Source organism: Gallus gallus, chromosome 1 (assembly GCF_016699485.2).
Source record: "Gallus gallus isolate bGalGal1 chromosome 1, bGalGal1.mat.broiler.GRCg7b, whole genome shotgun sequence".
Classification (NCBI taxonomy): domain Eukaryota; kingdom Metazoa; phylum Chordata; class Aves; order Galliformes; family Phasianidae; genus Gallus; species Gallus gallus.
The window spans coordinates 183,192,977-183,217,776 of record NC_052532.1 but is presented as its reverse complement, the minus strand read 5'-3'; the positions used below and the strand labels follow the sequence as shown (position 1 = coordinate 183,217,776).

The 24,800-nt window shown below is 39.4% G+C and overlaps 1 protein-coding gene across 2 annotated transcripts in view; it reads left to right on the top strand.

Moving 5' to 3' along the window:
* The window catches only part of ARHGAP42 (Rho GTPase activating protein 42), a 160,048-nt gene that overhangs the window by 50,115 nt on the left and 85,133 nt on the right, over positions 1–24,800 (top strand). For both annotated transcript variants that reach the window (XM_040650438.2, XM_417185.8), the window contains exon 3: positions 2,496–2,557. In XM_040650438.2, the coding sequence (XP_040506372.1) occupies positions 2,496–2,557 (62 nt within the window). The remainder of the gene's footprint in view (positions 1–2,495; positions 2,558–24,800) is intronic.

The following is a 24,800-nucleotide window of genomic DNA, read 5'->3' as shown; positions in this document are numbered from 1 at the left end:
TCATCCCACCTGGCCTTGAACACCTCCACAGCTTCTCTGGGCACCCTGTGCCAGTGCCTCACCAGCTTCAGCTCTCTGTTACTTCCTCATCAGTTGACTTAACCAGTCAGTTAGCTATTTCCTTACTTGGTTTTGACAGGTGAGATGTTATGAGTTGACTGTAAGTGATTGAGCTAACTCTGTGCACAGCAGACCAAGGTCTTGATGTCAGACATAACTTTGTGCTAAAAGGCTTTTCCAGGAGACATAGAACTTCTTACTGAAAACGTGCCAAAATTTATTTTCTGGCATTTGTGATCTGAGGGAAAAGTCTTATAGGAAAAGGCTTGAGACGCACCAGGGTGGCTGTCTAACTCACCAGGTGTATTTGTGCTAAACAGAGAGCCCATGAGTGATGATGGGAAGGATTTGTCAGCAAATAGTGAACTGGAGGGCAAGATGTGCAGGTATAATGTTATAGCTGCAAAAAATAGACTAGGTGAGGTCTTGGCAGAAGAAACTGGAACAAACAGAAAAGTGTTCTTTGGCTGTAAAAAGTTTAAAGAGGACAAGAAGTATGCAGAGGTGACCACTGCAAGGTCTTGCTGGGATAAAGCAACAGTTTGGAGATGATCCAGCAACTTAAGTAGCAATTTGTGTGTGCGCAGAGTATGCTTATGGCAAGCTAGATACGGATTCCATTTTAGGAAATAAGAGAATACAGCAGATCGTCAAGAAAATCTATTTAATCAAATAGATTAGGGATTGAGCCATATTATTAGAGCAACAAGTTTGGTAAAAGCACTTAAGAAGATGAAAAAAATAGGTGTGGGCGTTTTATATTGATAGATGACTAAGGTTCATCACGCTGCTCAGTGGAGTAGAGAGAGAAAATATATTGAGAAAAGGCTTATAAGGACAGTGAGATCAATCACTAATTACCTAAAAAGAAAGAAAAACAGATTCAGCATGAGAAAATTAATGTAGCAGGAGGCCATAAATTAACAGATTAAGGTACTGAGAACCAAAACCAAACTAAACAGGTCTCCTATGGGTGGCAGCTCCCCCAGCCCTCCTGCCCCACCACGGGCTGCTCTGCATGGGCTGCAGCTCTGGCCTGGGCTGCCTCGGATGGGGTATCCATGGGCTGTGCCTCCTTCAGCCCTCATCCACTGCTGGACAGTGGGCTCCTCCACGGTTCCATGTGGAGATGTGCTCCACGTGGTGCCTGTGGTTTGCAGGGGGACAGCCTGCTCCTCTCTCTGTGGGCCTCTCCTGGGCCACAGGGAACTGCTTCTCCACACCTGGAGCACCTCCTGCCCTCCTCCTGCGCTGATCTTGGGGGCTGCAGGGCTGCTTCTCCCCCATCTCCCAGCTGCAGTTGCACAACAAGCACTGATTCCCTCCCTCCAATCTACTCCCCCAGAGGTGCACCCAGCGTCGCTCACCGCTCAGCTCTGCCCAGCAGTGGGTCCCTGTGGGAGCAGCTGGAGCTGCTGTGCTCTGACATGGGGCAGCGCTGAGTGCTGCTCACAGAGCCACCCCGGCAGTTCCCTAGCTACCAACACCTTGCCATCTAAACCTGAGTACAATAGTAAAGAGGACAATACTTTTGTTAGCATACTCTCAGAAGCTATGAAGTTTGTTTTTTTTATTTCTTTGAAGCCTGTTCTTTAAAAATTCCACAAGTTTTGTTACGATTTTTAACCCCCCTTTATCACCGCACCCCTCTTTCGATCATGTCAAATTTGTTGAGGGAAGCTCTCAGGAGAAGGTCAAAGGATCTACTTTGCTTTCAAATATTGATTCTCTTCTGACATTTTTGTCTGTGGAACAGTGATGCTGAATTCTGAATAACCCATATTCCCTTGAAAAGTAATATAAATAGCCAGACAGGAGTTTTGTAGAGAGGTTTGTACCGCATGTTTCATGAGAATGAGGCCTTAAGACTTCGGAGCGTTTCCCATTTTCTCACCAAGTTTTATGAGCTCAGGCTTTCATCATGTTCCTGTTGACATCCAAATAGCCCTTGGACTGATATTTGAAAGCAGCTTTGAGCAAGGCTTCTCTCATTGTTGTAGCAGAATTCTTTTGATATCCTGGCTTTCAATTTTTCACCTAAATATTTATCACTACTCTTTGGAATTTTTGTGGCTGCGCTATAATATGAGAAACTCAGGATTTTTCTTTGCAGTCTCTTGTTGCTGTCTGATGTTGTGGCTGAATGTAAAATTCTTTGTTTTGAGACTGGTCTTGGCGTCTTTCAGAATAATCGGTTCGCCACATTCCTTTTAAAATGTCTTTTTTTTTTTCTAAAATACCTGATAATGCTCAGATTCCTTTCCTCTCTGCTGCTGACCTGCTACTCACTTCAGTCTTTGTGTCATTTGATGAATACTGACTGTAGGGAAGTGCTGTGTAAGAATTGTATCTTATAGCTCCTGCATCAGTCCAGTTAACAGATTTGCCTGCTCTTAAATGTAATGGTGACCTTTTTTCTATTGTTTCCTTTTCAGCTCAGTCACTGAAAGAGTTTGCACGGCTCCTGATTGCTGTAGAAGAGGAAAGGAGACGACTGGTAAGTTTGCTAGCAAAAATATTTTACATCGAGCTTCCTTTTATATAAAATAGGCCTTTTTCCATTCCTCTTGAAGTGCATTTTTTCTATTTTATTTTTTTAATTTGTGCATTTCATACGAATCCTTTGAAATTGTGCAAAGGCAGAAATGTGCTAACTTAGACTTCAGCAGCTTTTAATAGGTTGTTCAACCAAATACTCTGCATCTGTCCAAAGCTGTTCTCTATTTTTTTTTTTTTCAAAATAGGTTTTTAATGCTGCTGTACCTTTCCTTTTCCCCATCCTGCCATATTAGTTACAAGGTGCAATAAACTAAACTGTAAACAAATATATTAGAATGGAAATCAAGATCAGTACTTTGGTTTAATGAAATAATTCTTATAGTATTGACCAGAGAATGCACGGTAGTAGTCAAAGTGCGATGTGTTAAGAAGAGAAAGCAGATTTATCACTGCTGAGAGATTTGTGCACAATCTATTATAGAACAGACCTGTCAGATTTCTCCTTTGTTGAATTATTTGTATTCCCTTTGTTTCCATACTGACAAGTCTACAGTATGCATTCATTTACATTTCTCTTCAGATGTAGTTTGTTAAAGAAGTTTGAAATGTATCCTCTTACAAGGATTTTTTTAATGAGTTCCACGTGAATCACACAACCACGTTTTTCTACCATGGATGTCAATCACTAATAAAGAAGTTTTAAGGATTAACCTCAGTAGGGGGATTTTTTAAAATATTGTGAAAGATGAATCATCACACATCTGTCCACTGATTGTGTCTGTCCTTGTTTCCCTTTCACTTCTGAGTACTTAGGGAGGTGAAAGAAAAGATTTTCTGACTCAGATTCGCGGAAATTTATTAATCCAGGCAGAACCTTACTTAAGGCTTTCCTGTTCCTTGGAGCACAGAAGACAGAGAGTAGGTCTCCCACTACTTCTTATATAAATATTCTAAAGAGGCAAAATCATAAATGTTCATACGGTGGAGTTACATAGTTGCTATCACCTAGACTTATAAAAGGGCAAAATTTTTGCTTGATGAAAAATCTTTTGTTGATTTTTAATTTATCCTGGGTACGTGGAACAGAGAGGGAGATTGGGAAGGGAAGTGTTCAGAACCACCTTAAAGCATGTTTACCAGAATACATATTAATGACTCAGTTGAGCAGCTTTACACATGAATAATTTTCCCATTTAAGTTAAAGATTATGTGAGCTAACTATTAGAAAAAGGAAACATAATGAAAAGGTGAAGGTTTTATTTTCCAAACCGGTTAATATTTCCCAGTATATGTATGTAATTTCCCTTGAACTTATTCTTTTCTTTATTCTTTTTCTTCCTTCAAATGTGTCGCTTTTTCACTGTTAGAAGTATCTGGCCTCTTTATATTTTACAATTTGATATCTCAGTGAAATGTTTTACTTGTTTGTCTTGCAGAAAGGCCATTAGAGAGGAAACAAAACCCTTAATGTTCTTAAGTGAAAAAGAAACAGTCAAATAGATACTTGTCATTTTATTTTGCTGTGAATTCAGTGAGTATGCATGAATTGAATTGCTGAGCTGTTCGATCCCATTGCCAGGTCAGAGACTCGGGTGAGATTTCAGTCCTATGGAGAAATATTTTGCAAGTTGCTACAAATTTATTAGAATGCAGTCATCAAATCACTGTAAACCAAGTGGGAAATAGTTCACAAATATAGACTCTGTACTTCATGGGAAATCATTCATATCTAACATTTTGAAGTGTTCGGAAACTACCATTCTTTTTCTTCAAACTGATTGCACATGCTGAGATCTTCATGAACATGCAGATATGTCAGTGATACTTGCATAGGAAAATTCAGCAAACAGGATTTGTCAGTTTTTTAAAAGTTTGGTCTTCCTGTTGCTGGAATTCACTTAATTATTCTTGCAATGAATCTTCCTGAAATAGTTGGTCGTGTTAGAGTCAAATGCAAACATGAGACCCTGAGGTTTGAGAAAATAATGTGCAGGATAAAACCATATTGTCTAGATTGCTACATAGTTTTTGTGCTCAATCTATTCTTCATGGGTAAGTTTCATAAGTGAAAAAGATAGTTTGCTCTTTATTTGTTTGTTTATTTATTTTCTAAATTTATGCTCAGCATATACTGTGGTGGCATTTATATCGTATTAGCCTCTGCATGTAGTATAGCTGGGCTGTATTATTTGTTGTTCTGCCTTTGATCACTAAGTTCTAAATACTCTGCAGAAGGAGCTGAAGCATTGCCGATGCTTTCAGCAATCCGAAAAGGGCCACCTTTGTCCAAGATGCTTGAGATATTTGTGATTCTTCACATCTCTTCTTACTGCGGTTTTGTCCATCATGGAATCCAGAGGTCTCTGCTAGGATAGCATGCCATGCTAGATGCTGAACAGATAGCTTGTAGTAGGAATTTTCTTCTTAAGAACTTTATGATTTAACTGTGAAATCTTCAAAACATTTTTTTACTATTTCTGAGGAAGTCTGAAGCAGTATGTGTATGCTTTGATTCCTCAGCTGGAATCCTTTCAAGCCAGTCAGCCTGTAGAATAGTGATGACTTCAGAAAAGGTTGTCAGCTGACTGGTGAGCTTGAGCCAAGGCACGCAGGACTTCAAGGCACTTGATTTCCTTTGTTTTTGCATAAAGAGAGAATACTTGCAAAAGTAACGATAAATGTGGAATATAGCTTGTTCTTTTTGATGTTTTTTGGAAAAGAGTTGGAACAAAACAACTAGTCAGAGTAATGACTGTTTACAGACACACTTATTCATGCCATTTACAACTGCCTTCTAATCCTTGAAGTGTGTGACAGTAAAAGTCAGTGTTCTATCAGCGAATGCTGAATGTATAGCGGTATGGATTGGCAGATGTTAATTTTACTTACTAGCTGATGATTTTGTTTTCTTACTTTGAATTTGATGTATTTATGATCCTGGCAAGTATGCATGTAAGAGCATAAATTAGATTTGAATGTGGAAAGTGCAGATTGATATTATTAGTTTATTTTTTCATCTGAATAGCTTTGGTAACTGCCTGTTAAATTCTTTAGAGAGAAAACTGTTTTTGTTTCAGTGAATGCAGGGAGTGCAAGTGTTGGAATGCTTGCCCACTGAACACACTTCTTTCCAATGGTCTAGAAAATAGTTTGAGGAACGCTTAGCAACTCCTATTCCTTCTTAAATGAATAACTGAAAAGAACTTGGTTTTGTTTTCTTTGAAAGAAGCTAATGAAACAAAGTAATGTGGACAGTATTATTGGGAAAAAACAATGAAGTATAAGATGAAATATTACCGTGTGATATATAAATAAATATTCTGTTTCCTAAAGCTTTGCAGCCATTATTATTGGCAGCAGTAAAACATTGGTGATTATTATGGGTAAATTTCTCACGTCCTCGGTTTTATTTGCTGATGCTGAAGAACTGCAGTCTTAGAAAAAGCAATGATTGTGCACCAAATACTTCCTCTTAGAACATAAGTAGAGGAAGCAGTAACTCATAAGACACCTCTTATAATACACAACATTGCCATACGTCATTCCACATTGTTAATCTCCTGATGCTGTTGACAAATGCTGGGTTCTGACTTCTGGGATTTACAAGCTCTGTACCAGTGGAATAAGAAGTCAGAGCTATCCCTGCTGCCTTTCCAGTGTCTTCAGGAGCAAGCCACCAGAGAATGTAAAATAGTGGCCTCTATTTCCTAGTGAGTATTAGGGAACAATAGATTTGCAAGAATTTAACTTCATGTGAATGTTTTGGTCTATATCAAGGGAACATACTTAAAATAATTTCCTTCTGCTCTTGTTGAATTTGCATTGTTTTTGTTTAAATAAATGATGCATTTTTTTATTTTAGGTATTTTGGCATTATTTATATTTTCTATTCATTTGATACAGTTAGTAAAATATATAACAAACAGATATGTACTGGGAGTAATATAAAATAATAATTCCTGTTTCTGTCATAGAATTAATGCTGTTTTGGCACTGTAGATGGATTGGCTCTTGTTACTGACTTCCTCTTTCTTGAGATCCCTTATTAATTTGAAGTACTGAATGTATTATCTTGAGTGTTACGTTATCTTTAATGTAGCTCTGTGGTGGTTTCAACCTTATGGGCAGCTGAACTCCAGCACAGCTGCTCTCACTCCTCTCCCAGCTGCTGTTTACTTCAAATTCTGCCAAAGAATCACAAAATTGCTGAGGTTGGAAAGGACCTCAGGAGATTGAGTCTAATCTCCCTGATAAAGCAGGTTCCCAACAATAGGTCACACAAGTAGGCATCCAGCTAGGTCTTGAATATCTGCATACAAGGAGACTCCACAACCTGTTCCAGTGCTCCAACATCCTTACCATAAAGAAGTTCTGCTTTCTGATCTGAGTAATTTGCAAATACTGTAAGAAATGTTACAGAAAGAGAAGGAAAAAATCTTCATTCTTAATTCTCCCATTACTGAATTTATTTGTATTTATTTTAAACTGAGACAGGGGAGGTTTAGGTTAGATAATAGGAGGAAGTTTTTCACCCAGAGGGTGGTGACACACTGGAACAGGTTGCCCAAGGAGACTGTGGATGCCCCGTCCCTGGATGCATTGAAGGCCAGGCTGGATGTGGCTCTGGGCAGCCTGGTCTGGTGGTTGGCGACCCTGCACATAGCTGGGGGGTTGAAACTAGATGATTGTTGTGGTCCTTTTCAACCCAGTCCATTCTATGATTCTATGATATTACTGGGGGCTTTATTCTGTCTTCAGAGTAGAGTTACCATTGCCAAATCTTGCTGTATCCACAGATGTCACCTTATTTCTATGCCTGGAAGTAGACAGGAAGGGTCCATGTGTAGAGGAGGCTGCAAGCGCAGCATCAGCAGGTTATGTCGTAATCCTCTTGTGCCATTGAGGCAAGGGAAGTTGGGATCTAAAGGATTAGTCTGAGGGGAATATCTACTAGTCTGGGCTAGACTTGTGTTCTGAAATATGTGGAGAGAAATTGACACTTTTCAGATACACTGTAGCCAAAAGTAGGTGTTTGAAAAGGAACTCAAAATATCAAATGCACTGACATTGTATGTTTTTCTTTGTAAATTTTTACCTTCTAGATAATTTAGGTGAATCTTCAGTCTTTGTAGAACATGCTTATTTCTTCCATTTTAGTTTAGCAATTAACTTTTTGCGTATGTTTTTCATCTGCCTTTTCTGAAGAAAAATATTGTGTGTCCTTAATGTAAGTAATATGAATTCTGATTTTTAAGACACATAAGACTGTGTTGTTTGGGTCTGTGCCTCTTAGCCTTGGGAATTGGTGCTGAAGAGAAAGGATGTGAAGATCAGCAATTTGTGGTTTTCTTCTGTGTTTTCACTGTAGAATGCTTGGAGTAACTGCTACAAAAAATTCTCACTCATGAGTGATGCTCAGAACCAGATTTCAGCCCCAAATCTGAGTCAGCTTCCTGTCTGAATTACTGTCAGTGTTAAAAAAAATGGGAGGGAACTGGAGCAACAGCTAGAAAAATGCTTTTGTGTTCATATTATTTTATTATTTGATGAGTATTTCTTGGACCGTTTAAGAAGATGTCAACTCTTCTCTGTTGAGTTGGTTCAAGTGTTGATCTGACTGTAGTGAACACAGTTGGAGAAGTGATCCAGCTGCAAAATAATTCCTTTGACCTTGACTTTCTATCAACTACTTCCCCTCACTTCAGCTCATTCAAGGAAAATGATCTTCTAGGCCAGTATTACTGTCAAGGAGATAGTAATTTTTTTTAGATGTAGTTAATATAAAATATATATATATATATTTTAACTATTCAGTTGTCCAAAGGCAACGTAGTCTGTGATCACTTTAACTGAGAGTAAAATCAGAGAGAGGCTTGTTTCTTTCCTGCAGGCTTCCTGGGGGCAGACTTGCAATGTGATCTCTAGTTTGCTCATCAGGAAGAATTTGCTGTGCTGCTTTCCCTCTCGCTGTGTTTCGGGCTGTTGTGATTTAACTCGGCAGGTAGTGAAGCACCACACAGTCATTCGCTCATTCCCTCTCACAGTGGATTGGGGAAGAAAATAAATTTTTTTAAAAAAAGGAAGTAGAACTCGTGAGTTGAGATAGGAACTTTTCATGAGGGCTGCTCCAAAAGCAATGCGTTCTATTTTATTATGTTGGCCCACGACATCAGAGGCAGATGTTGGTGGTATGGCAGCATGGGTTGAACCTTCCCATCAATAATCTGTTCCATTTTGTTGCTGTGTGACAGATGGCAGCAGAGGGGCAGTCTGACAAATGGCATCTGACGTGGAAGTGTCTATGAGGCAAAGGTGTATCACTGAATTCCTCCATGTGGAAAAAAATGTACCCACTGACATTCACTGATGCTTGGTGAATGTTTCTGGATACCAAACAGTGGATATAAGCGCTGTGAGGCAGTGGGTGGTGCGTTTCAGCAGCGGGAACAATGACAGGGGAGACAAGCCACTTTCTGGGTGGCCACACAGTCTCTTGTTCATGGCTGGTGAAAATGCATAGTTAGTGGTGGTGATTGGTGAAAACCAGTGTTTTGTAGCTGAGAATTTGCTGAATATCAAATAGTACTATTGTACTCTTTGTATCAGTTGCAGTTTCCATGGAAATAAATAGCAGGCATTATTTTCAGGGCACCCTATATGATAAGACAAAAAAGGAAGATGGAAAAAAAAGATAGTAGTAGTGACAATAATATAATATGTAAAAAGGCAAGTGATGCACAGTGCAATTGCTCACTGCCTTCTGGCCAATACGCAGCCAGTCTGCACCATTTTTCAAGGCTTTTTTCACATGATGTTGTATGGTCTGGAATATCCCTTTGGCCAGTTCAGGTCAGCTGGTTCTGTCCCCTCCCAACTCCTTGTGCCCTTTCAGTCCCCCTAATGGCAGGGCAACGCAAGAAGTGGAGAAACTGAAATGTTTTTGGCTCTGTGCAGTACTGCTCAGCAACAAATAAAACATCAGTGTACTATCAACACTGTTATTCTCTTAAAGCCAAACACAGAATCATACCAGACACTGTGAAGGAAAAATCAACTCTGTCCCAGCTGAAACCAGGATAAAGGGCAGAAGGAGTCCTCCTTGCTATCTTTCTCAACACCACTTAAGTACAGAAATACACATGTTCAGTGAATGTTTCTTAACATTTGTGTTCAATTTAAGAACAGAAATGCAATTCAGAGTAGTAAAAGTAAACAGCTCACTTTCTGTTATCACTAATGTAGTTTAGCATTTAGCATCTAAATGTACACATGGATGTCTGAATTTTTGCCAGCATAAAACACGTACTAGGCCAGAGTTTGGAATTAAAATAAGGGGCTTTTCGTACCCAATTAACTGGATCTCCCAGATGGTAGTGTCAGCTTCAGTGAGTTTCTGTGAGGTTCTCAGATGTTAATGTTTAGGAATACATATGGAGCTCTTAATGTTATTTTTCAGTTGCAGAATTGGTTTGGTGCATTCCTAATTTGTTTAAAGTATTTTTCTAGATTTCTTTAAGCATTTTCATTCTTAAGAATTGTCGACTCCAGTATTTATGTGGAAATAGTGAAAACATGAAATCATCCTGTGACTTTTGATAATGATAATATTTAAAGGATCAAACAGATCTCACTAGAAGTTTTTAAAATAGTGCCACCTGTAACTGCTGCCCATCTGCAGACTTCTGGTGTGAAAATGCAGGTCTCTGTTTAAGTTTGCAGAAATGACCTCTGGAATACAGTTTGCTCAGGCTTTTGCTATTGTGATGAAATAAACAGCAAACATACTGTCTAGGCCTTGTGCTGGATTTCTGTCAGCTTTCTTTTTTCTATTTCCTTTGCCTTTTCAAATGTGATTTTTTTCTTCTCAGTCTAAATGTATGTAGTTAAGAACTGTAGCATGTGCAAAGCCTTTTGTACCTGGTCCTGCTCAGCTTGGCCCTCGCTGACACTGTTGCCTCCTAAACCTACCAACTGAGAAAGAAAGCAACCTGGCCATTTTTTGAGACAGACATTGCTGTGTTCCAAGGTGGTTGCCATTGAGTTTGAAGCATAACATAATTATTTTCCTGTAGCAAACATTTTTCTTGTCAGAGGTGCCAAAAACTGTATACAAAGCCTGAGCAAGAAGGCTTTGATAATTAGCATCCTTTTAACATTTGCTCTTCTTGAGAATGAAAATGAGGAATTTCCATTCTTATTTAAATCGTAATGTTTGTCACAGGAGTACTGCGCTGAAGATGAATACAGTTGTTTCATTTTACCTTTTAAAATTTCTCCTTCTCTCTTTCTATATTTGAGGTGCTTGTATTTGCAATTACCTCTTTATATACACGTAGCTAGGGAGGTGCTAGGGTGATTTCTACTTATTGCAATATAAAACGAATCTTTAATCTTTAGACCGTGGGGCATTTTATTATAAGATTTAACAGCCATCTGTAAGCAATCTCATGATTTTTACAGTATCCCAGTAGGCTGGCGTGGTGCCTTAGTAGCTTTTTTGGTGCAGTTCTTCACTGACTAACCAGCAGTGACTACAGATAAGAATAGGAAGTGGTTATTGAAAATTGTACAGTAAAACTGTAACTGTAATCAAATTTCTGAGAATTTCTGGTGTACTTCACAGCATTTTTCAATTAGGAGAGAATGTTCACAGAATAGCATTTCTTGTCCAATTTTGAAAAGTACCATTCAGAGACAGACATGAAATCCTTCAGTCAAAGTGTAAAGTAAGTGGTTAGAAAGCTGCTTGGTATTTCTCATTTTATAAATTCAATCCGTTCTCGATTTCATATACTCATTTCATGTTCTGTCTGTTTCAGTGAATGTGATGTTGCTTTACAAGACAAGTGCTTTGAGAAGCATTCACTGGACAGTATCTGGAACAATTCTACTGTAATGACATTTTAGTATCTGCGGTAATGCAGGTAGTTGTGAGTTCAGCTTGTATATGTCACTAACCAGTGTCTTCTTAGGTGACATTTGAGGGAGTAAAGAAAAAGGTGTTTGAACTTAGGAGTATTTCAAAGCAAACAGATCCTTGGTAGAGCAACCAACCCACCAGCAATGAAGTGATGTATTTAATATGTGGCTGTGAAGAGGAATGGAATGGATTTGCTCATAGCAGTGGGCATGTGCTGTACCCATTACTACTTTCTAATAATGCCAGAACATGCTGTTATCTGACCATCTGCCTCTTATTTTTTTTTTAATGAACTCTGATTTTATCTCCACTTCTCTTGGTAGTATGAGAAAAGGTACTTCATTCCTATGAACACTTTATTTTAAAAGTTTTCTTAATTTAATCTGCTCTCTGGAGTAATCTGAATCCCAGATTCAGAATCTGTGAATCTGTGTCTTGTTCACTGTCTTGATAGAGGTGATCAAAAATGGAAATTGATGCAAATGCTTTATGTACCTAAGGGTATATACATTTAAAAGCAAATCAACTAACAAACATCTTTACAGAAGAAAGCTAATTGACAAAGTTCTTTGAGAGTCATGGCAGCTGAGTATTGTAGTTTGAGGAACTAGTGTAATCTGCATGAGCCCACAGCTGTGGCCCAGCTAAAGATGTTTCATTTGAAGGCTTCTCACTGGGATGTTGTCTTAAGGTTTGCAAGAACACTTAATTGTTTTTTATGTTTTCAACTGTCTGTAGAAGCTCCAGTTATTGTTACTTTGAACATCTCTTTTAGATGCTTGTCCCAGAGCTAGTGCTCTTACTTTGAATTAAGACTGAAAGTGATGAACAGTTTTGTTTACTTCCCCAGCAGCTGTGCCAGTTTATGCACCCACTCCAGAAGAATGACCTGGCAGAGAGCAAAACAAAACAAAACATTTTACTGGTTGTTTTTCAGCCACGTTACCAAAAACTTTCAGCATCACAAGGGAGGGCAAAGGAGAAGTCAAAGAGAGCATAAATAAGCAAAGCAGCATCAGCAATCCTGCTTATGTTAGCATGACTGCCAAAATCAGTGCCAGTAGTCTGACACTCTGTGCAGTGTTGATTGCAGCCCTTCTGATGCACCTAGCTGTGGTCAAGGGAAGAAGTTGTTTTTCTGGTGGTTAAGAGATCACAGTAGAACATGTGGAAGGTTTCCAGTGATAGGGCTACAGCTACAGCCTTATAGATTAAAAAAGTGGTGAGTTCTGTTTCTTTGGATACCTGACCTTCAGTAAAAGACTGCTTTTAAATACAGAGCATGCTACACCTTTCTCTCGCTCTAAGCTGGCTCTCACACTATGTTGGCAAGTTAAGTGAGAGCTTTCTAAATTGACTTCTGCTGTTAGTCACATTCCCATATGAGCAGAAATAAACAAAGAACGGAACTGTTTTTAGCCCTTTTGCTCTAAGTGTCTTGTCACAGTAAGTGCTATCCTATTTCCTGCACGTCTCTCATAATCCTGCATCCTGTTCCCAATTCACTTATTTTAAACTTTCACCACAGACAATTGGCAGAACCTTCTAAATTGTAACTGTTCAGCATCTGAAGCTTAAATAACTTCTGAGCAGCTTTGAGGCTTGAATAACCTTAGTTATCAATAAACCTTTTTACGTGTGCAGTTGTATTGCGTTTTGTGAAATCATTTTAAAACTATCTATAAACTTATATATTTTTGTCTTATGGTTTGTTTATCGTTACACCTCTTTTTAAGGAAAATCATGACCGACTCCTGTGGTTGGAGGGAATTGGCTTTAGCAGCTACACTGTACTTTTCTAATCTGCTCTTGAAATTTCTGTTGGGTGCAGGAGTGTGTTGTATGCAGAGCGAGGCAGTGTGGTAATAACATGGACATAATAAAATATTTTCCATGGATTCAGTACATACAAAAGTTCCTTTATCTCTGAATTGTTCAAATCTGTAGCTAACCTACTTTTCCTCTGTAAATACCTTATATGTTCTTACACGTGCTTTTTGTTTCCTGAGAGAATACGTGCTTACAAGCTGGGAGTTAAGGGTTCCTGGGCATAGGACCATTACAAACACTGTGGCTGACTTTGGCTTTGCGCCTGGACATGTTCATTCATGAATCCTTGTTAAAACAAAATACAACTTCCAATTGCATTCGGATCTGAGAGTAATGAGTTTCCTCAGCCCCCCCCCCCCCCCCCCCCCCATTTTATTTATTTATTTATTTTTGTGTGTGTTGATTAGGTCAGGAAGCACAGCACAAAGGCAAAGCATTCAACCACCAGGCTGACTATCTCAGCATTTTATTTTATAGCAGCTGTGCTGTATAACACAAAGTGATTCCTAGGTAGTGAAGGTTAGGAGCTATTAACCCCACTTTTGCAGTTATTAGAATTGACCCATTTACCCACGGTGACCCACAGCATCTGAGAAGGTGAAAATTCTTTTTCATACAGGAGGGTGGCACAGATTGGACAGATGATGCTTGCAGCGACAGCACAATTCCAGGTAGCTTCAGTATCAATTCTCAGCCTCTCGGAGCAGCAGTCAGGTGTTAAATGATGCCTCATGAACTGCTGCCTACTCACAGGGATGGGTGCCCCACCCCTGGAGGTGTTGGCTGGGGCTCTGTGCAGCCTGATCTAGTGGTTGGCAGCCCTGCCCTTGACAGGGGCAGGAGCTTAATAATATTTAATGTTCCTTCCAACTTAAACCATTCTTTGATTTTATTATTCTGCTTCCTAAGTCCCAGTGCCCACCACTTATCCACTGATGTGATGTTTTGTAATTTTGTCTGAATATACCAAGCGTCTGATTTTTTTTTGCCACCCTAGGGATGACACAATTAGATTCTTTATCTCTAGTTGAAGTGTTATTCAAGGAGAGTGTTGGAGGGACAAGCAGTGTACCAAAGGTGAGGTATTCCTATGGCAAAAATAAAGCGGCGTGCCTGTGCTGAAAATACAGGAGACTTGGGTGGCTAAAGTCATCAGGATGGTTTGCTGCTTTCCAAAATGACAATCCAGGAATAATACTTATTATGATAATGGCCTGTTATCCTGACCTCAATGCCAGAGTAAGTTGTAGAACAGATCATCTTGAGTGAGACCACACAACATGCAGAACAGGCCCAACTAGCACAGATTCCCAAAAGGCAGGTCCTGATTCAACCTGATCTCATTCTATAATCGAGTGACCTGCCTGGTGGTGGATGAGGGAAAGGCTGTTGATGTAGTTTACCTAGATTTCAGCAAAACCTTTGACTCTGTCTCCCACAGTATTCTTCTGGAGAAGCTGGCAGCCCATGGCTTGGACAGATATATGTTTGCTGGACAAAGTACTGACTGGAGGGCTGGGCCCAGAGAGTGGTGATGGAGTTAAATTCAGCTGGCAACCTGTAATGCACGGTGTTTCCCAGGGGGCGGTGCTGGGACCTGTTCTATTTAATATCTTTATTGATGACCTGGATGAGGGGATTGAGTTCACCCTTGGTTAAGTTTCCAGATGATACCAAGCTGGGAGGAGACATCAATCTGCCTGAGGGTAGGAAGGCCCTTCCGAGGCATCTGTACAGGCTGGATCGCTGAGCTGAGGCCAATTGGATGAAGTTCAGCAGGACCAAGTGTAGGGTCCTGCACTTTGGCCACAAAAACCCCAGAAAACACTACAGGCTTGGGGCAGAGTGGCTGGAAGACTGTGTGGAAGAAATGGACCTGGGGGTGTTGGTCGATGCTTAACTGAATATGAGCTAGCAATGTGCCCAGGTGGCCAAGAAGGCCAATGGCATCCTGGCATGTATCAGGAGTGGTGCAGCGAGCAGGACTAGAGAAGTAATTCTGCCCCAGTACTCAGCAGTTGTGAGGCTGTGTGTTAAATTTGCAACACGGTATAAGAAAAACTAAGTCTTGTATAGCATCCTAAAAGTAGCAGAAGCTATTATGGGATCATCAATTCCAGGAATATGGTTTCTTTTCAAAGCAGCACCTAAATATACTCTGATAACACAATTGGACTATCTGCTGCAATTTACCAGGTCCATTTTCCAAATCATCTTTAAAAGTTCTTAGGTTAGCACCTAGAAATCTAATACTGTTTTTGCTACTGAGCATTAATGAAGCCACAGCAAGAGTGATGAGTCCAGTTCTGGCCCTGTGAGTAACAGGGAGACCTTGACATACTGGAGTGAGTCCTGCACACAGCCAATGGGTGAGGGAACTGGAGTATTTCTCCTGTGAGGAGAGGCTGAGAGAGCTGGGACTGCTCACCCTGGAGAAGAGGAGGCTTAAGGGGATTTCATCAGTGTTGATAAATGCCTGAAGTGAGGGTGTAAAGAGGATGGAGCCAGACTCTTCAGTGGTGCCCGGTGTCAGAACAAGAGGCAGTAGGAACAAACTGAAATGCAGGAGGTTCCTTCTGAACACTAGGAAGCATTTCTGTGTTCTGTAGGTAACAGAGCATGGGTACAGGCTGCCCAGAGAGACTGCAGTGACCTTGGAGATCTTCATAGGTATTTAAAAGCTAAAAACAGCTTTCTAACTTCGACTCACGTTCACTGCAAACCGATAAAGGTATATATATATATATACATATATGTATATATGTATACACAATTCTAAATTGAACATGATTTCTGTAAACACCAACCATTTGAATTGTTCAGAACACTGGGGATAACAGAGCATATGTATAAATAATGTATGCATAATTTGCCTGTTTCTATTTGTGTATTTCTTATCATACTTAAGGATTTTTGGAAACTTTTGAGTTTAAAAGCAGTGAGCCGAGGATCTGATACAGCACTTCTCAGATCATCTGTTTTGCATTTTTCTGCATTAATTTCTGAAAAAGGGGAATTTTTACTTATCTGTTTGCACTTGATGAGTAGAACTATTGTTTCTTTGTGTGGAATATATGTGCACTGCTTACATCATCTGGCTAAGAAGAGGCAATCATCTGACAGGAAGAAATTGGAAGAGAATTTACGCTGAATGTCAGGAAAACTTCCTCAGGATGAGCTATATTGTGGAATGCTTTCCAAGGAAAACAGAAGTGTCTAAGGCACAAAATGAGATTGAGCCCTGTGTGAAATGTAATATAGAAGAAGAGTAAGTACTTTCTATTATTGACTTATTCAGTGACCGTAGACCCTTCTTAGCGTGAGCCACCGTTAATCAGATTGTCATGAAATATTGTTTAGTAAATTATTTCAAAGATGTCTGTAATGATAATGAGCTGAGAATACTGGACACTTCACAAAGACTTCTAGTCTCTGTTTTCTTAAGGGAGTAGGATTATCAGGAAGAGGAGAGAGAGTCAGAAGTTGAGCATTTTCTAATGAATATCTGCTTTTCCAGCTGTATTTAAGAGTTATTAGCCATGTCTTTTTACCAAGACCACTTTGTGTGAGGATATAAGAAGACAGCTTTTATTATTTAGGAGCCTAAATTTTGGGGAGAGTTTTGTAGCTGGCCAATTTTCCTGTTTCTTTATAAAAAGCAAGGAAACTGCTAAGTCAAATATATTTGTTTCTGGCAATTTGGAGAACTTAAAATAAAAACTTAGCTCTAATAATCATATTTCTGCCAACATCTCTTGGCTTCCTTCTTGGGACATCTATTTATTTATTTCTATCTCTGACTGCCTCTCTACTAAATGTTCATCTAGGGTTTTTTGTGTGTGTGTGTTGTTGTTGTTTTTTGTTTAGTTGTTTCTTTCAGTTAAAAATTTGGGATGTTCCTGTTCTGGTCTGGTAAGAATTTGTTGATGACATTCAGGTACTCCAGCTCCTGATCTCTTTTAGAAGACTTTTTGAAGAGCAGCCTCCTTGTCCCGTCTGCCTTAATTTCTTCATGTTCGCTCTCCAAAGTCGGCACTCGCTTTCTGTTTATTGAGGAAAGCATATGAAAAGTCAGCTTCAGGATTTCTGACAAATGACACTTTTTAAAATAAATGCTGTGGTGAGTCTGACAGCTCAGTATCCCTTAAGGGATAATGTGCGGTAATTAAAAAACATTGTTTTTACTGCTCATAGTAAGTCAGAAATTTCTTGCTTTGGATAGTGAAGTGTTTATTTGTTCTTTTATTGATTTCCAGCTTTCCCTTCACATAGCAATGGACCTCACAAGGAGTCTGGCTAGTGTGCATTTGCTGAACTCTAGAGAAGCTTTGTTGACATCTGCACAGCGAGAAAAACAGGCTTGGACACAGCATTTACAGATCATGACTTGGAAAAGCAGAGAGACAAAATAATAACTGTGCAGAACTTATTTGGGGTGAAATATACCTAGCTATAACAGCCAGCATAAAAGTGCCTGGGAAGGTCTGAAGTGGGAACCTTGTAAAGTAAATCTTGTAGCTTATTCACAAAGTTCCATCTAATCATCTAATACATGAAACTGTTAATAATTTGAATTTAAACAAAGTAGTAATAATAATAATAATAATAACAAAGAAAGAGAACCTACCACAACTCCTCCGCTAAGACAGGCATTCCCACATTTCTTAAATTAGAAATTTCTCCTGTGGTACAAAGACGTCTGTGGGTTTTTTGTTTTGGTTTTGGTTTTTATTCATGTGGAAAAAGTACTTTTCTTGAGATTCATTTAAGAGGTGAAGGATATTTTTAACATAGTAAAACAACTGCACTTATCAGTGTCCTCAGTAGAATAATCTATTATTAAACATATTGTGAAGCATAGGTATATTTGAATTACAAGTCTATTTTTCTTATTTATTTCAGTGCTCCAATTATGCTGTTTCATCTGTTTAGATAATCATTTCCCCCATTATAATATGCAGTGTAAACCCTCCAGCTGAGTGTTTGTTTGTTTGTTTTGAATTCCATAAAGGGAAGAAAAAACAGATTTTTTTTTCTTTCCTTTGGTTTTCTGAAGTGACATTCTCAAATTTTCTTTTGCTTTCTTTATGGTTTGAACTCTCGGCCTAGTCAAGAGATGTGGACTGTTTGTATTAGAGGTAGTGATAGAAAGATAATTGCCCAAACTTGTAAGTACACAGTGGAGCTGTTTTTCTTGCTTTGTGGTTGTGCTTGTGATTACTTTATCTTTTACAAATTTCAATGGGACAAGCCATAGAGAAAGCCATAAAAAGAAATGGCATCTCTCACCAGATGCTTAGCCACCTACCCTGACTGTATCCTTTGCTGATATATTTCTGTCTGTTAAATATTTTCAGGGGAATGAAAGCAAGCTGAGCTCTGTTTATTTGTTTGTTTTTCTTTGACACCAGGCAGTGTTCAGTTTGTTGAGGGCAGAAATTTATAGTTTTGTTGGAAAACAAAAAGCCAATAGGAGAAAATGTTTCAGATGTCTTTGTAATGTTTCACAGATAAAAGCATTCTTCAACAACTAATGGATTGATCTCACTTATGTGGAAGTTTAGAAATAATTGTGCAGATAGAAATAAGAAGCAAGATGAAGAGAGAGAGCAGAGCAGAAGCGCCCTTGGCATGGAGGTGGGCAAAGCTTCTGGCATAAGTGAGGCCAGTGACAAACACACTGAGCTCTTGCTTACTGAAGGAGGAAGAGGAATATAGGACACACACAAAACAGAAATTCTTTAAATATGTCTTTGTGCAATGCAGGAATAGGTGGCATGGACATTCTTGGTTAATTGAAAGGTTTTTTTAGGAAGAAAATCAATGGAACATCATGAAAAGTGTAGAATGAAATCCAGTACAGAGCTACAGCCCCAAATGTGTGCAGCAAACTTGACCCAGGACATTGTTTGCTAGTGGGCTCTTATAATCAATTACATGGCAGAAGTTAGTTGGTGTTTTTCCTTTTAATTTGTTGGCCAGTAGCTTCTAAAACTTAAAGTTCATAAAGGGCACTGTGTTGATAATGGCCAGTGTTGTGTTATAGTGTGTTGTGTGCTCCACAAAACATGACATCAAGGAAGTTGAGAAGAAGCAGTTCATGCCTTTTCACTTTTTATTTCTGAACAAGCTGAAGATGGGGCTCTCCAGTGCTTGGTAAGATTTTCATTGTCAGTAGATACAATACAAGTTTTCTTAATCATGGTCATGTGAAGTTTTCCAGTGAATCAGCATGTCCTAGAAACTGGTTGTAGGTTAACTGTATTGGTTAACCTTTCTGTTGGCCAAGACCTCTTTTCAAGGAGACTCTTTTTTCTGTCAGTTGTTTGTAACAATGTCAGAGTCCCTTCCAGTTAAGCAGAGACAGGTCTGAACATCTCACCTTTCATATTGCTGAAACTAACTCTTTGAGCTGAGCTGAAGGAGGGGTCACTGTCCCTCTGTATGCACTCCCCAGATATGTTTGGTATTTTCATAATGAGATAACATCCTGGGTTCAGTCTTATTTGGAATCTTTGCCTTTAGGACAAAATAGTAGTTCTGTAAGTTACAGGAAAGGAAGTCTGTGCTGTTATGAACTTTCCAGCTGTTAAAGATTGTTGCCTGTTGTAGACAGGTTTGTAGCTTATCCTGGTTAAGACTAAATTCCTCAAATCATGCTTTTGGGAGGGAGTGTTGATCTGCTAGAGGGTAGTATGACAGTACAGAGGGACCTGGATGGACTGGATCAATAGGCCAAGGAAAACTGTATGAGTTACAGTAGGGCCAAGTGTCGAGTCCTGCATTTTGGTCACAACAACCCCAGACAACCCTACAGGCTTGGGGAGGAGTGGCCGAAAAGCTGCCTGATGGAAAGGGACCTTGGTGTACTGACGAACAGTCGGCTGGATATGAGCCAGCAGCGTGCCTAGGTGGCCAAGAAGGCCAACGGCATCCTGGCTTGTATCAGGAATGATGTGGTGAGCGGGACTAGGGAAGACATTCTGCCCCTGTACTCAGCATTGGTGAGGCCTCACCTCGAGGGCTGTGTTCAGTTTTGGGCACCTCAGTACAGAAAGGACATTGAAGTGCTGGAGCAGGTCCAAAGAAGGGCAACAAAGCTTGTGAAGGGCTTGGAGAATATGCCCTATGAGGAGAGACTGAAGGAATTGGGGCTGTTTAGTCTGGGGAAGAGGAGGCTGAGGGGAGACCTTTTTGCTCTCTTCCAGTATCTGAAAGGTGCTTACAGTGAGAGTGGGGCTGGTCTCTTCTCACTGGTGACAGGTGACAGGATGAGGGGAAATGGCCTTAAGTTGCACCACGGTAAGTTTAGGTTGGATATCAGGAAACGCTTCTTTACAGAAAGGATTGTTATGCACTGGAATAGGCTCCCCGGGGAAGTGGTTGAATCACAATCCCTGGATGTGGTTGTTAGGGTAGTATGGTTAGGCTGTGGTTGGAATTGATGATCTTCAAGGTCTTTTCCAACCTGAGCAATTCTATGATTCTGTGATTCTATTGTGAACATTTCCTAAAGTGGGTTGCGGTGCCTGATTGTAGATGTACAGCAGTGGTCCAAGAACAAGAATTAAATAGAGCTTAATAAAGATAGTATTACAGGAACTAAGTGTACAGTTCTGTTGATCCATAACTTCCTTTAGGTAGGTAGGACATGCTTCTTTTCCAGATTTAGTCAGTGTCAGTAGTCAAATGACATTACAAAGGTAATAGACCTCAAAATGTCATCAGGGAGATTTCTTAGCAGCCCTGAATTACTCCCAGATGTTTTCCTGGCCATAACCACTAGGCTGAAGACACAACAATACCTTAACAATACCATTTTACACAAAAGTTAACAGGAAGCAGATAAAAAAGAGTTGACACATCAATACTTACTGCAGAATTCCTTCCCAGGGCATCTCCCATCTGAGCTGAACATGTCTGGATAACCACTGTGGATGTGCAGTGGTAAAGGAAGCTGATATCCTGAGCTTTCATGTCAGTGCCTGGAGCTTCATCTTTGTTGCTGTTCCTGAAGCAGGAGCACAGCCAACCCAGGGATGGTCAGGCTCTGGGGCTGGCTTGCTTAACCTTCTGGCAGTCAGCAAAGTGCCAGTAGCTGTGCACCCCTTGGCAATGTGAAGTTCAAGTAGCACTTCCGTCCTCCAAGCTTTTGTTGCTAATGAGGGCCCTTTATTCAAATCCATTTCTTGGCAGGGCACGCTGCGAGAGGGATGAAGTCAACTTTGTTAAAAGTTACTATGGAAGAGCAATAACAGTATTGTTAAAACCCATGTCTGGGCAATTCCCTCAGTGCCTCTCCTTGCATCCTAATTTCCTCATGAAGCCTAATTAACAGCATGCCACTATTTGCGTCCCTATTTGATACCTGCAATACATGGGATAGTGTTTGCATTTTTTTCTCCCCAATCACTTCAACTATGTTATAAAGCGTAGCTTCTCTGAATGTATTTAGGCTCCTTTTGTATACAGATGTTTCTTCTGGAGAATGCTTCAGCAAGCACAGGATTCCTTTGCCGGTGTGTGCCTGTGAAAGGGGAGTTATGAGCTCACTCTGCAAACATTTTAAGGTCTAAGATCTGATTTCCTTCAGTTTAGCACATGTAGCTGTTACATGTTTATTAATCATCATAAAACGTATCGTGTCCTTTAATAATTCAGCTTAATTTTTCATCTTATTACCAAACTGTAGTACTCACTTTCTTAAGAGCATTATATATTGCTATGCAATCACAGTTTTATTTTATAGACATCTTATCAAATGCTGTTTTCCGTCAAGCAGCCCTTTGTTTTGTCTACCGCTGGGCTGCAAGCAGAAAGTGATCACATTTTACTTTATCCTTTGTAAGAAAGATTTTTCATCTGTCCATTTCCCTGTTTACCTTGTAAAATTTAGTTTGTTGTCTTTCTTGAAGGTTATTTTCATTCACAGTTATATTAGTTGTAGTTGGAAATGGCTGAAAGCATACATTTTGTTATGTAATCTTATTTTAAAACATGTTCTAAATGTGAATTTGTGGTATATATTACTTTTAAAAGAGCAAATACGTTTTGGAATCTGTAGTAAATTGTTAAAAATACTTTTAAATGTTATCACCATGTGCTTTTCATATCCTACTTTGAGTTCATAAGATACTATTGAAACTGTTGATAGCAAGAAGATACGATTTAGCCTTCTTTGGCTCAAAGTTTGAGCTATTTAACCTGTCTCTTCACTTCAACCGTCACTTCAACCTTCTGAAAAGAAAATTAGATCTAATATTCTTCTGAAAGCAACAATGAAGTATTTTCAGAAATTTTTATACATACATTTTTATTTATACAGATATATGCGTAACAGATATGACTGTTTTCAGTAATTCATTTTCTTCAGGCATTATTTTGTGCATCTTGAAGACATCAAATAGAATTAATGTAAGCATTTATAGGAATTTCATTTCAGCAATTTAGAACACTTGTGAAAGGCACGGATGGAATGCCCCTCAGAGAACAAGTCTACTTTCTGCATGCAGATGACATTATATGATGTAAATAATTTTTAGGACTGCCAGTAAAATGTACGAGACATCTCACTGCCACTGCGTGTTACCAGAAGCAGCATTCTTGCTGCGTACATGGCAGGTTTGTAGCCCCTGACTTACTGCTTGTTGGGGTGATGGATAATGTGCATCTGCTGCTCAGCCCCAGCTCAGCAGGACAGCCTGAGCCTCAGCTATCAACCTGTCCCCAGCCACTAGTACGGTTTGTCAAAGACTGATGCCTCTAGTAGAAACTGATTACAAAAAATTCTATTTCTGGCCCACATAAAAACAGTAGTAATTGAGCAGGTTCTTCTTGGTGGTGTTTAAAAGTTGTGCTTCAAGTGTTACTGATGTGTCAATACTAGAGAGTCGTGTGTTTATGACCAAAACAGATTGGTATACAGACATTAAAACTTAATTACTGTAAAATAACAGCAATTCTGGGACTTTAAGTATCATGATATTTTCTCTTCAAATATTTATAAGGTAACAAAGATGTTTAAGCATACTACAAAATTGCAAGTGTGGAATTTGAAACAGATGGAACGAGTATTTAGCTTTTCCCTCCAGAGGCATCATGGGCAACGAATGCATTGAGTGAACAAGATAGTTAAAAGGAAATAGCATTAGGATAAAGTATTAAATGAACACCAATCATACTTTATCCTAGATAAGCCAAAGCACCATTTTTCTGTCTTTAAAAAAAAATCATTTATTATACAGAAATTTTGCAGCCAGCTTCAGTCTCTTTTGCCTACAGTGATAAATTCAGAGAGGACTGTCAAGATGCATGTGAAGTTTTTTGGCATAACTTTATGGTACAGTTATTCTCATATAAGAATGTGCCTTTTCCTGTGTGTGCTGTCATCCACTGAGAAATGTGAGTCTTGTCATTAAATATTATTTGTTGTGGTTGCTGTTCAGGTTGCTGTTCATGAAGAGATGAACCACTCATTAAGCAAAGTAATCATAAAATGTTTGAAGTCACCGACCACTCTCCATATAGTGCTGTTGAATTTTTTCTGTTAGGAACTTGTCCTTGTGCTTGTGTAAAACCCTGCCATTAGATACAACAATGCTGTTAAGATGTTTTCAGTAAGGGAGTTAAGTGAATGAGGTCAGGTGGTAGGAGGTTCTGATTTCTGAAGACCTGGATTTTTTGTTTCCCTGGGTCAGCCTTGTCCATGTCAGATGTGCAGCAATTGCCATACCCCAGAGCCAGCTAGGGGCACTTCATACCCCTCAGTGACAGAGATCCTGGGCAGCAGGAGCAATGTGCTGCAGCAGGACCCTGTGCTGCAAGGCAGAATGCTCATATCTGAGACCGAGTCATCTTAAGAGAAATGATCTGCAATGGCAACCTTGGACTTTAACATTCAGTGTGGCCTAAATCAGACAGGGGGTTTTGAATGTACCTGTTCCAGCACTCCACACATACATCAAATGTTGCTAACTGTAACAACTACACTGGAAATTAATTAAATCAAATGAAATCAAAATGTATAAAAACATGATTTCCTTTTGTGCTAAGAATAAACTATATTCTATATTATCTGGTATATTTTAATGAAATTTAAATCACGCGGGACACATTTAGCCCCTTTTCAGAGAATTCTGTTAAAATTGATTTGACTATTTTTTTAATTCTTAGAGGAAGTCATTTGTTACCTTGTTTCATTGGTTGTAGTTCTTTGGTAATTTATTCTTGATTATTTGGGGGTGATGACTGCATCTGTTGCTCGGCAGTTGAGTTAAATATTACAAGTGCCATGTACCATTGTGACTGTGACTTTGGACTGAATGTTACTTTGCAGGAACCCTTATGAATCCTGTAATGTCTGTTATGCAGGATCTGCTGAATTGGGTTGCTTTCTGCTGAGCAGTGTCTCTTCTCCTTTGTCCCAAATTTCTTTGGGAAATAAAACTTGAAGTGAGTTATCAGTATCCCCTGAGACAAAGCAGACTTCAGA